The 13234-nt window shown below is 41.9% G+C and overlaps 1 protein-coding gene across 4 annotated transcripts in view; it reads left to right on the forward strand.

The window, feature by feature from the left end:
* Window positions 1–13234, forward strand: part of PTPRT (protein tyrosine phosphatase receptor type T) — a 716574-nt gene that overhangs the window by 675081 nt on the left and 28259 nt on the right. For all 4 annotated transcript variants that reach the window (XM_037915718.2, XM_043526952.1, XM_043526953.1 and 1 more), the window contains 4 exons: window positions 9043–9119; window positions 9817–9853; window positions 11213–11310; window positions 13021–13137. In XM_037915718.2, the coding sequence (XP_037771646.1) occupies window positions 9043–9119; window positions 9817–9853; window positions 11213–11310; window positions 13021–13137 (329 nt within the window). The remainder of the gene's footprint in view (window positions 1–9042; window positions 9120–9816; window positions 9854–11212; window positions 11311–13020; window positions 13138–13234) is intronic.

The following is a 13234-nucleotide window of genomic DNA, read 5'->3' on the forward strand; positions in this document are numbered from 1 at the left end:
GGTAAAAACCTGGCCTCTGTGTCTCTCTCCTCTGTAAATGATGAGACTCAAGCAGTTAGCACTCGCCGATCTAACTTTCAAATCCCTTGTCTTTTACAGAGCGTGAGACAGAGAAACTCCTTTTTGTAAGGGAAAATTGCTTTCCCGCAATTAATTTCACTGTGTGTCTTGTTTTGACATTTTTGTTTTACCTAATTACTTATGAAATTTCTTTTATGGAATTTTTAGGTTAGATGATCAGTAAACTAAATGGAATTCTAATCTGATCATTATTACTGACAGCTGTTACAACCAGAAGTTTTACTGAGCTAAAAACATTTTTCAATAGGTCATTGTTTCATCCATTACAGAACCCATCTGTAATAACAATTATTCCTTATCAATCACACAGTCCATTACAGAAAACATCTGCCATAAGATGAATCCCTTATCAGACACACTGTTTTGTTTATAACTTACTTCTGTAGATACTTTTTTAACAGTTTGATGGGTCCTGTCCCTAGACATGTATAATCCCACAGATTTGGAGGCACCAACCATAATGAAGTACAGCTCAATACTTGATAACATGAAGTTCCTGAATCCAGGTCTTTTACAGGTCAAGAACCAACACTCTGGCCTTAGAATTCAAACACACACTTTTCTAATATCATAAAGAGTCTGGAAGAATAGTTAACATGTGAAAGAGTTTAATCAGCAATAAAAAGAGGATTTAAGGGGTTAATATTTATTAACAGGTACTAACAACGAGGATGAATTTTTGTCTGACAAAGTGTTATGCTGCCTTTTGGCTACAAATATAAATACAGTAGGAATCAAGAGAGAGGAGCTGATGTTCTTGAATATGGAAATGCAAAATGTAATGAAAGCTAAGAAAGAGGTGTTTGCAAGGTCTAAAACACCGTAATACAAGTTCAGGTCCAGAGGCAGATAGGAAAGATGAGGCAGAGAGGGTGAAAAGGTATAGATAAGAAAAGTGGAGGTAGAGAAGGAGAGGAAGGATGCACACGAGCTTAAGATAAATAACAAGATTGAGTTTTTTCCCCTCAAATACATATTGAATCAAGAGTGCAGAGGAGGAGACAATAGACCTTCTAAGAGACAGGAAGGAGAGTTTAGTAACAGAAGAGATAGTAACAGATAAATGGAATGAAATTCTTTGCCTCACAATTTCCTAGGTGTCTCAGGATGGATACCATTAAAGGGAAAGAAAGTGCCCAGGGAAGAAAGGAGATATCTGAAGAGCCTATAGGCCTGTTCCAACATCCATTGAAATCAGTGGAAGTCTTTGCAGTGACTTGAAGGACTGAACATTGGATCAGGCCTTATACTTGTCCCTCCTTTGCAAAAATGCCAGGAGAGGAACCAAAAAAAAAATCAAAATTTTGACTCCAGTGGTGTCTACATAATTTCCCATCAGGGACATGGAACAAGGAGAGTATGCACTAGCCAGGAGGCCATACCAGAAATAAAGCAGAATTCAGGTATCAAAAGGTATCTTTTCTCCCAGACTCAGGGGTCCTGGGCAGCAGTGTAGCATCCCCTTCCTTACTCTTCTTGAGCCCACACCAGGAGTCATGGTGCTATTAGCTGGACTCTGTGATCTCTCTCAGTGGGACTCTCAAAGCACATAGCAAGAGTTAATGATGCTTCCAACAGTTCCAACTCCAGTATCTGCTGGGGCTTTATTCTCCAGCCACAGAAAATGAGTAGTTCTCACTGATGTCAGTGGGAGTTATCCATATGCTGGTTTGGGAGAATCAGGCCCCTGGGAGAGAAGGAAAGGGATGTTCACCACATAGTGTGGCTTCTCTGTTGGTCTTGTCAGCCTGACTGATTATTGATTTCATTGGGAATTATGCCTAAGTGAAGGCAAGAGGATCAGGCTCAGAGAAATGACAGCAGACCTGGAAATAGAACCCAGGAGTCCAAGGGTCAGTCCTAGGACCAATTCTATTCAACTTATTCATAAATGATCTGGAGAAAGGGGTAAACAGTGAGGTGGCAAAGTTTGCAGATGATACTAAACTCCTCAAGATAGTTAAGACCAAAGCAGACTGTGAAGAACTTCAAAAAGATCTCACAAAACTAAGTGATTGGGGAACAAAATGGCAAATGAAATGTAATGTGGATAAATGTAAAGTAATGCACATTGGAAAAAATAACCCTAACTATACATACAGTATGATGCGGGCTAATTTAGCTACAACTAATCAGGAGAAAGATCTTGGAGTCATCATGGATAGTTCTCAGAAGACGTTCACGCAGTGTGCAGCGGCAGTCAAAAAAGCAAACGGGATGTTAGGGATAAAAAAGGGGTAAAGAATAAGACGGAGAATATCTTATTGCCCTTATAGAAATCCATGGTACACCCACATCTTGAATACTGCGTACAGATGTGGTCCCCTCATCTCAAAAAAGATATACTGGTGTTAGAAAAGGTTCAGAAAAGGGCAACTAAAATGATTAGGGGTTTGGAACAGGTCCCATATGAGGAGAGATTAAAGAGGCTAGGACTTTTCAGCTTGGAAAAGAGGAGACTAAGGAGGGATATGATAGAGGTATATAAAATCATGAGTGGTGTGGAGAAAGTAATAAGGAAAAGTTATTTACTTGTTCCCATAATATAAGAACTAGGGGCCACCAAATGAAAATAGTGGGCAGCAGGTTTAAAACAAATAAAAGGAAGTTCTTCTTCACTCAGTGCACAGTCAACCTGTGGAACTCCTTGCCTGAGGAAGTTGTGAAGGCTAGGACTATAACAGGGTTTAACAGAGAACTGGATAAATTCATGGAGGTTAAGTCCATTAATGGCTATTAGCCAGGCTGGGTAAGGAATGGTGTCCCTAGCCTCTGTTTGTCAGAGGGTGGAGATGGATGGCAGGAGAGAGATCACTAGATCATTACCTGTTCGGTTCACTGCCACTGGGGCACCTGGCATTGGCCACTGTCGGTAGACAGGATACTGGGCTGGATGGTCCTTTGGTCTGACCCAGTATTGTCATTCTTATGTTCTTATGACTCCCTAAAGGCCAATCCTGAGAAGGAGATATGTCCTTATTGGGTACATGCCACAAAATTCTGAGCAGGCAAGATATCTTGGGAAATGGTGAATAAAACCACTGCACCTTTAACAAACTGCGTAATTGTGGTTCAAATGCAATTGCTGGCAAGAGCCAGAGTCTGCACTGATTAGTTTTACCATTTTATTTATTAAAAGGCTACAGCTGCCAATTAACATGCTTTGCTAAATATTTCTATTACTGTTTCACCACTCCTGAAACAGGAACCACAAGTCCCCATGGGAAGGGCATTGAAGGGCTTTCTGATTTTGCTGTAATTTCTGTAAGTGCCTCTCTTGTAACCTCTCGCAGTAGCACCACTCCATGAATCACAGAACATCTTATCCTTGTGCCCCTTTGGGTAATGATACAGTACAAGGACTATCTTTCCCAGCTCACTCCTCCTTCTCAGCATTGTGTTAAAACAGGGCACTAACCTCTCTGTGCAGATACCAGTAGGTCTTTCTCCCAATCCCAACTCTGGCAGCTGCAAACAGCCCAAACTGCAGTGGAAGAGGTCAAGTTTCACTGCACATGGGGGAAGGATACAGGGATTCAGCACAGTGGGTCCTAATTCCTTTGAGTGTTGTGAAGCTCTGCTTTGTGGGGCTCCCTGCAACCCAGTACACAGAGGTGTTTTGTGGGGAGCTGCGGGAGTTGAGTGGAGTTGGGGGTCATGTCTTCAAAACCACACAGATCCTTCAGTTTTCCTGCTGGGGAGGTGGTATGTGTCGTCTGTGTGGGAATTACTTCAGCCTTGAGGTTTCCCCAGTGCTGGGGGAGGTATCCTAGCAGAACTCAGGACAGTGCCAAGATATGTGGGCTGTGTGTCTGGGTTTAGGATTTAGCCTTTAATGTAAAGATCTGAAAAATAAAGCAAAGATTGGGGGACAAATGAAGAGTCCTCTTTGTAGACCAGGGACCAGTGAGGAAGGAGGAATCTGTTTGCCTGAATATGGACAAATAAAAATGTGCTTTGGGTGAAACTATTTGGAATCATTTTGAGGCCTGGATTTTTAGTCCTCCAAAATGTTTGGGGGTGTCTGGTGTTGAGGTTTTGGTTTATCCCATTATATAGATAAGAAATCACAGCAACTGTTATTGGACTTTTGGTCCAGATTTTCACTGCATCTCCCCCCAGCCATTCAAAGTCAGGGATACTGAGATCTGAGACCACCCCTGGGTGGTGGGGATAGTCTGACGAGACTGCCTACAATGGCATGTAGCCAATCTGCCACTGCTAGCAGCAAATATCTCCAACGCTTGGTGATGGGATCCGAGATGGGGAGGGCTCTGAATTACTACAGCAAATTTTCTCCAATGTTTCTGTCTGGTATGTCTTGCCCACATGCTCAGGGTCAACTGATTGCCATATTTGGGGTTGTGAAGGAATTTCCCCCTGGGTCAGATTGGCAGAGAGACTGGGGCTTTTTTTTTTTTTTTGCCTTTCTGTGCAGCCTGGGGCATAGGTCACTTGCAGGTTTAAACTACTGTACAGGTGGATTCTCTGTAACTTGAAATCTTTAAATCATGATCTGAGGACTTCGGTAACTCAGCCAGAGATTAGGAGTCTATTACAGGAGTGGGAGGGTGAGGTTCTGTGGCCTGCAAGTGCATGAGGTCAGACTAGATGATCATGATGGTGCCTTCTGGCCTGATAGTCTACGACAGCACAACAAGTCTTTCCCTCTCCTTTTCCCCTGGGCTGAACACTGTCCCCACTTGATATAACCCAGCATGGAGTGGGATGCCTTCTGTCAAAGGGAAGTGCTGTTCCTGGTACCTAGGGAGTAATTACAGCTGAGTCAGCCAGAATTCTCCCAGGGCTCCTGCTGCAGTGCAGTCCCTCCAGCCTCCAAAACAGACCAGGACTTCAAAGTCACAATTTGGTCCATAGAAATAGAAAATACAGAACAGAAGGCAAAGAGAATCCTACAGGGAAACTAATTTTAAAAAAAAGAGATGTCTTGAAATATCCTTTGGGACGGAGAAGATTGTGAGGGAACATCATTGAAATATATAAAATTATGGAAAGTGCAGAAAGGACAGCTTCTGCAAAGGCATTTGAGCTACTGTCAAAGAGCACAAATGAGGCATAAATAATTCAGTCAGAATTTTCTTACGTGGAGAAAAATATAGACTTGAGTCGGTACCATGGACAGCAACACAGCTCATAAAAATAAAAAGTATGTGTCAGGGATGGGTACAGAATAAAAACTCTTCTAAATCCAAGAAGGGATGAGCTTAGTTTATGTTCCTGACTTCCTCATTGAACAATATCCTGTTCCTGGCTGCTGTCTTCACCTCATTGAAAATATTGCCCCATGCCTCTGTACAGCTTCCACTTCAGCGGGATAACTCTAGTGTCAAAACGAGATGTGGAAATAATCACACTGATAGTCACAATTATTCAAAAATGGGAATTTTGACACAAGTTTGAAATGATGAATTTGGTGTTCCAGAATGGAACTATTTTCTGTGAAATCCTTCTCAGTTTGGACTTGGTAGTAGAACTGGTTTACAGCCAATTTTTTGTAATTTTTTCTAGTTATGTTAATTCACAAGGGTAGAAGATGATATGGCAAAATCAAATGATAAAAAATGTCATTACAATGTTTCAGCAGTTTCTCACAGCCCTGGATTTTGTAGGCATGAGCTTGCTCTTAAGCAGATGCTCCCACTCATGCTAAAATGTGTGGTGATTTTGTGATGTGAAATGAATTCACCCACACTCTTTAACTTCCGATTTGAACTTGAGCTTAGCTTGCCAGAGATTAGAGGCTTCTGAGATAGTGTGGTCCAGTAATGGAAAGTTCTAAGAATCAAGAGACCCAGGTTCTAATACTCATCTCTAGTACAGACCTGTTGTGTGACCTTGGGCAGGTTACCTCATCTCTGTGTGTCTGAGTTTCCCCATTTAAAAGAAAGGATATTTGCCGTCCTTTGTAAAGCATTTTAAAATCTATAGATGCTTTATGAGAACACTAGTATTACTCTTAGTGCATTAATGTACTGTGTACCTTCCCCCATAAGGTACATTCCTAACAGCTTTGCAAAGCATTGGGAAAATGTGATTTAAAAGATAAGTTATTTCATTAACTTTTTATCTAGCCAGTTCCCCTAAAAATATGAACTAGATTAAAGGCCCCACTCCCTCCTGAAAGGTAAGACATCATTAATACCATTCACCCTATGAGCAAAATATTTCTCCCATGAGAAATAAAATCTCATTTCTATAAAAAGTGCAATGAGATATTATGCCTCCGATCCCACAGAAGAAAAACTGAGCTCCCAGCATGTTTCAGTTGGTCCAAAAACAGAATTGGACCTCAGCCTAAATGCCTCCTCTGTTTTTAAGTTTTCTTTATTTCATTTCAAATGATTGTTTCTTCATAGCCTATTTTGCATTACAGATAAAGCAGCAATTTTTTCCTTTAAAGATAAAATTTTATTCTTTATGTCAACAAAAGTGCTGCCTTCCTCAGTCCTTCCCCATGTATAAATGTCTACAAGTGATATTCTTCTCCTGCTGCCACCTTCTTAGGCATATTTTTAGGATAGTCCCTTAGAGATTCAAATTGTGATTCTTTATAGCTGTGGCAGGAACGTTTGTTGTTTCTTTTCAATTACATTGTTGCGATAAACTAGACATTCTTAAGGTTCTGATCTCCTTGTGACATCACTATAGAGGAATGTTATCTTTTCCCCCGTTACATCTAAGATCGTTTTAATTTCTCTTCTGTATGATTCTCACTAGCTTGGCTCCATGCCTTGTGAGCAATTGTCTGCAGTACATTTTGTGTGTTGCTTCCATACATACAATCTAATCAGCTCTCTAGCTGTCTTTGTAAATTACTCTTAGCATAAATTCTTTTGTCTGTCTAACCATGTGGTTAAGTAAAATTCAAAATGTACTGGTTTAAGTACAGCTAACTTTCTAAAAGTGGGAGCAATGTGTGCATCTGCAGAAATACACATGTACTCACTACATCCACAAAACCCATATTTGTGAACCCAAATCATATAACAGAACTCCAGTCTGCCTGACCTGCATAACCATTTTTAGCACAATTATGGGGTTTTGCAGCCATGACAGTGTGTCTGTATTTGCAGGTTTATCCATTGCATTTGTGTTAAAACACCTGACCCATAAAGTCAAGACACTATTGTGCCTCTCCCATAAGAAAATTAATTGCAATACATGTCCATATGCATCTGGGCCCTGGTTTCCAGAACTGATGCACATAAATCTGCCCACTTATAACCTGATCCTTTTTCCATTAAATTCAGTGGCAAAGCATCTCTTGACTTCAGTGGTATGGGATCAGGCCTCTAGTTTGCATGTGCAATTACTATGATTGTGTGTTTAATCATGATGATAGTGTTTAAATGACCGGTTAGATGTTTGGGGCCAAATTTTCATAAGTGCCTCTAAATTCTCAGTGCCTTACTCCTTGGGTGCTGATTTCTAGATAGTTAGTTCATAGGAATTAAAGTCAATGGAAACTCTGGATCCTCAGCAACTCTTCAAAAAATCAGACCCAACGTGTCTAGTGTTGAGCACCCAAAATAGAAGCTATTTTTCAGCAGTTGATCCTTACCGAGGCATTTCTGTACATAAACATTGGAGATGCCAGACCGGATCAGATCAGTGGTCCAGCTAGCCCAGTATCTTGTCTCTGACAGTGGCCAGCACCAGTTGCTCCAGAGAAAGGTGGAAGAATCCTCAAGTGCAAAATTCGGGAATAATCTGCCCATGGAGAAGTTTGTTTGTAACTTCAGGCAGAGATTGGTTTATGCAGTTTTTTACCCTATCTAAAGTAACTGAATACTGCTAAACTCTTGGCCTCAGTGTGGTCTTGTTGCAATGAGTTATATAGGTTCATTGTGCTGTGTACATTCCCATGATTCCTTGGTATAAATTTTGTATTCTTCAGTTCTATTGAAAACTGAAAAATTTGTTTCTTGAGAGAGACAAGGTGGGTGAGGTAAAAAAATTGGTTTCTTGAGAGAGACAAGGTGGGTGAAGTAAGATCAACTTCTCCTGGTGGAAGGGACAAGCTTTCAAGCTTCACAGAGCTCTTCTCCATATGATGAGAGAGGTAAATAGGAGTGACTGTTTTACCATCTTTATATTCAGTATTTTGAATACCTCTGTTGTGACCTCATTTATTTTTCTCTTCTGTAACAATCCTAATCTCAACTCTCACCTCAGTTTCCCTAGTCCTGTCAATCCTTGGCCCCTTTTCTGAGCAGACCAGGAAAGCTACCATTTAGTTCTAAGCATGGTGTTGGCTTTTGTGATCTGGACACTTCCCTATGGCCTGGGCTACGCTGGGGGGGGGGGGAGAGTGTTCAAACAAAGATACGCAACTTCCGCTATGCTATTCGCATAGCTGAAGTCAAAGTATCTTAGTTCAAGTTACCTGGCCATCCTCACGGCAGTAAGTTGACCGCGGCGGCTCCCCCGTCAACTCCACTTACTCCTTCTGCCAAGGTGGAGTACAGGCGTTGATTCAGGGATCAATTTATCACGTCTAGATGAGACACAATAAATCGATCCCCGATAGATCGATCACTACCCGGTAAGTAGTGAAGACATACCCTAAGAGGATGAAGGTTGAGATCCAGAAAATGAAGAATGTTCATGTTATGTGTAAATCTCATAACAGATTATATTAACTTCAGTGAATAATAAATGCCTACTATAGATAAAAGGTAACCGCAGGATATAGAGGTAACACCTTAAATACCAAAAGGAAATCATGGACAAATTTATGGATAGCACCATGATGGTCTTTGGTACAGCTGTATGTGTTCAATTAACCAAAAAGCAGCAAATGGAAAGCTCAGTTATAGTACATCTGCCCACTTGTGTTTTCCACTGCCTTAGGACAGCCATATTCTTCTCCACTTAACCATACATGAAACAGTACTTTTATTCATCTTTAACTTTACTCTTTTTCTTTTCATCTTTCAGATGATCATTCAAGAGTGAGACTGCAGCTGTTGGATGGAGACCCTCACTCAGACTACATAAACGCCAACTACATAGATGTAAGGGCTGGGTACATACCTTGTGTGACAGAGAACCATAACAGCATATCTGCTTGTGGGTGTGGTACCTCTTTAGGCTATCTCTACACTAGGAGCTGGGGGGAGATTCACATCTTGAGGAGACATACTGACACTAGCTCTCATTGAGCTAGTGTGCTAAAAAGACAATGAAGCCATGCCAGTGCGAGCAGCAGGATGGGCTAACTGCCCTGAGCACACGTCTGGGGTCTCTGGCGGGCACGTACTTGGGGCAGCTAGCGCCTCCCATCACTCGCACTGCCAAGACTATGTTCTATTTTTAGTGCACCAACTTGATAAGAGCTAGTGGGGGTACGTCTCCTTGGGCTGGGGGTCACACCTCTCAGCTTCAAGTGTAGAGATACCCTTAGAGAGAGATTAACTGCTTCATTCTTGTTTTCTCTCTGGTACCATCAAATCCATGCTATGAAAACTCCAAACATTTCATGGTAGTTGAATTATTAAAGAGGACTAAAGCAGTTCCTGCCATTTGTAATTCCTCAAGGGGACCATGTGACTCATGTAGGGTTTCTATGTACCCATTAGTGCTCGTGCCTCATTCACAGCACAACAGCTGATTCTACCCGGAAGAAGTAAAATTCATGCCAGTTTGCTCACTCTGACATGTGATTTTTATGGACCTTCCTGATTTGTTTTCCCTTCTCTTATATTTTCCCAGGGATACCACCGGCCTCGTCACTACGTTGCAACTCAAGGCAAGTGACAGTCTCCTGCATCTAACTATTTCTCTAAAGACAATGATGTGCTAAGCTAATCCAAGAGCCATTCCCAGAGTAAATCTCCTGTGTTCTAATATCTGTAAGCTTAGAGTGGTATTCAAGCACAGAAAATAAAATCAGACACATTCCAGTACACTGCTTGTGAGGATATTTGAAACATACTCAAATGCACAACCAGAGCTAGATTAACATAAAGAACATCTAAACCTATGGGTAGTAGTCAAGTCAATAATGAGTCATTTGTCCAGGAAGAATGAGGTCAGAGTAAGTTGTGCACTGGAATGTGATTGAGGAATTGGCTGTGTATTAAGGTGGGTCAGAATTGAAAGGGAGTTTGTTATGGAGCTGAAGAATCTGAGAGGGTGTTTGTTTGCATGGTCAGGCCTGTGGGAGGAGGTTGGTGTGTTTATGACTACATCCATAACTGGTGTCTTCCTGGATTTGCAGTGGACTAAGTAGATAGAAAATGTAATTGAGCAGCCTCACCTGTAAGTTGGTGAAGATTTTGTGGGGGACTTTCCCACCACTTAAAAATACCAGCAACGTGAAGATTCACGTTGCTAGCTATGAACATTGATATCTATTTCTCCATGCTTCCCCTCTACACAGCCCTCCATGCTTCCCCTACTGCCTTCCCATTCCCTCCTACACCATTACCAGCCATACCCCTTTGCCATGACCCCTTCCCTCACCACGAGTTATGCCCACTCCCTCCTACCTTTCACCTATGCCACCCCTTGAACTGGCCTGCTCCCAGGCCCCTTCCATGTCTATGCAATGGTAGATTTTAATATGTACAAGCAGACTAGAGATGAGGACTGAGGTCACACGGGTACAGGGAGTACAGCTGTACAGGGAATCTGGAGGGTGGAGCATAGAGACAGTGATAGTAGACACAGGTTTGGGGTCGGAAACAGGCTTTCATCTGCAATGTACGGGAGGAGGGAGAAGCAAGCTCAGAGAAGCTCTGCCCTAATAAACCTCCTGTGGTGACTTAACCCCAGAGCCACGGGGGCACATCCATAATGTATTGGATTGATCATATGTATCTATTTGCATACTGTATCTCTCTCTAGTACTTATAATGCATCCATCACCACAGTTTCTGCAGTCCTGGAGCCTTAAAATCTCACCCATCCTGCTGGAGAGAGTATCTGTTTTATTAAACAAGTCAGTATTGTTCAGTGGATGTCACCTTGAAGATCAAGGAAATACCCTGTAAGAAGGGTGAGATTTAAGGTGAACAGGGCTGTAGGCAGAGAACAGCTGAAAAGGATTGCTGGCATTAAACCTACCCTTTTAAGATGTCCTTTTTTCTCCCTTCTCCTGCCCCAGGTCCCATGCAAGAGACGGTTAAGGATTTCTGGAGAATGATTTGGCAGGAGAATTCTGCAAGTGTTGTCATGGTCACCAACCTGGTGGAAGTTGGCAGGGTAAGGAGGCTGTATTCCCAGTGCTCTCCACCACTTCCTCACCAGATGCAGCCAAAATAGTAGCAGACATAGTAACTTTCTACTGTTCTGAGTATCTTGTAAATGCCTTTCAGTGACTGCACTTTGAAGAACAAGATAATAGATTAAACCACTCAGGTTTCTTCTTTAAAAATGCACTCTAATTTTCTTATTTCCTAGCTGCTTCCCCTCATCTCTGATAAGCACCTTTCCCCATTGTGTTTTTATTTCCTCTAGATGGAAATATATTGGGCCAGATCCTCAGCTGGTATAAATCAGTTTAACTCTTGAATTCAGTGGAGTTACACCAATTTGTACCAGCTGAGGAACTGACCCTTTTACTACAGAAACAAAGTAGAGTTCTGTGTAATTTATGTGACTTACTCTTTATCCGCAAAGTTCACATGAGCAAGAATATGGGATATTTCTTTAATCTGGTCTCAGTGACTGTTGAAGGATCACTGTATCAAAGGTGAATAGCAGAGGTGCTAGGTTTTGAAGGTTTGGATCTGCGCCCCCACCCCTGCCAGTTAGGCGCCATGTACAAAGAGAATGGTGGAAACAAGGGCCAGGGGTATAAAGAATCAGGATAGGAGAACTTATCATGGCAAATCTATGCTTTTAAAGATAACCAAGATGCTTGTGGCTCCAGGGAATGGGTTTGGAAGGGGCCAAGTAGCTATGCCAGTCAGGTAGGCCTAATTGTTTCTGAGGATCCTAGCAAGCCTAACTAAGGCTAGGGGTTTGCTCTTCCCCAGCAATTCAAAGGGAATAATCCCTATTCAAATTGCATGGCCTTGAAATGGCCTTTACTTCCTCCTTTTCTTAACCCATTACAATGTCTTCTATCCCATATTTCCCCATCTCTTTTATCCCACCCTTGTTTCCTACCCTGCTCCCCTATGTTCCCCACTTCCTAGTTCCTCTCGCCTCAATGTCCAGTTCTCTCTCCCCACCCCCTTTTTTAAATAATTTTACTTGTTTGAGGTTTCAGAAATCCTTCCTTCAAAAATTTATTTGGGCCACAATGTTGAGAGAATTATCCCCATATCCCACTTACTCTGGATACTGGTTCCTTGCATGCTGAAGTAATCTCTTCAGAAATGCCAGTTACTACATGGGGAGCTCCTTTCTAGAAACTGCTCATTTACTGACACTGAGGGGCAGACGGCTGACACAGGAGGGGTTGACCAGATTGAGGTTACCACTGGCATGAGGGTGGTATTTGAGCTGTTAGTTTCTCCGCTGTACTATAGATGCTTTGTGATTAGGACACACAACAGATGTAGCCATGTGAGTCAGAGCAGCTGCTGTCAGACTTGTTCAGTGTTTCTGTTTCAAGTAGCCACCAGGCTACTGAAATGTGTTGGTACCGATGGGCAAAACTGAAAAGGTTGGGTCCTTTTTCTGATGAGTACTCAGAAATGTGGATGCTGCTCTGAATTGGTCAAAACAATTACGTCTGCAAAACTGGGCTGAGAAATTTGTGAGAACAGACTCACTTACAGTATGTCAGGGCTGCAGATTTCAGTCCCAGTCACAATGTTAGAAATAATTACAAATGTAAAAACATTTTTATGCAGTTAAGTGAACTTCTTTGAACATTAACTAAAGATCCAGTTTTTGGATTGGACTTGAATTACACAATCCATTACCCCGCCCATCCCTACAGTCTATTTTTTCTTCTTGTAGGTGAAATGTGTTAGATACTGGCCAGATGACACAGAGGTCTATGGAGATATTAAAGTCACATTAATTGAGACAGAGCCATTGGCAGAGTACGTCATACGCACTTTTACTGTACAAAAGGTAAGGAAGTCCCCAGTCAATTTTACTTCAGACATAAAACCTCACTTAGGATCTGAAGCATGGTTCCACACAGACATAACCAGGAAGCTTGTGGATA

The sequence above is a fragment of the Chelonia mydas genome, chromosome 13 (genome assembly GCF_015237465.2).
Source record: "Chelonia mydas isolate rCheMyd1 chromosome 13, rCheMyd1.pri.v2, whole genome shotgun sequence".
Lineage (NCBI taxonomy): Eukaryota > Metazoa > Chordata > Testudines > Cheloniidae > Chelonia > Chelonia mydas.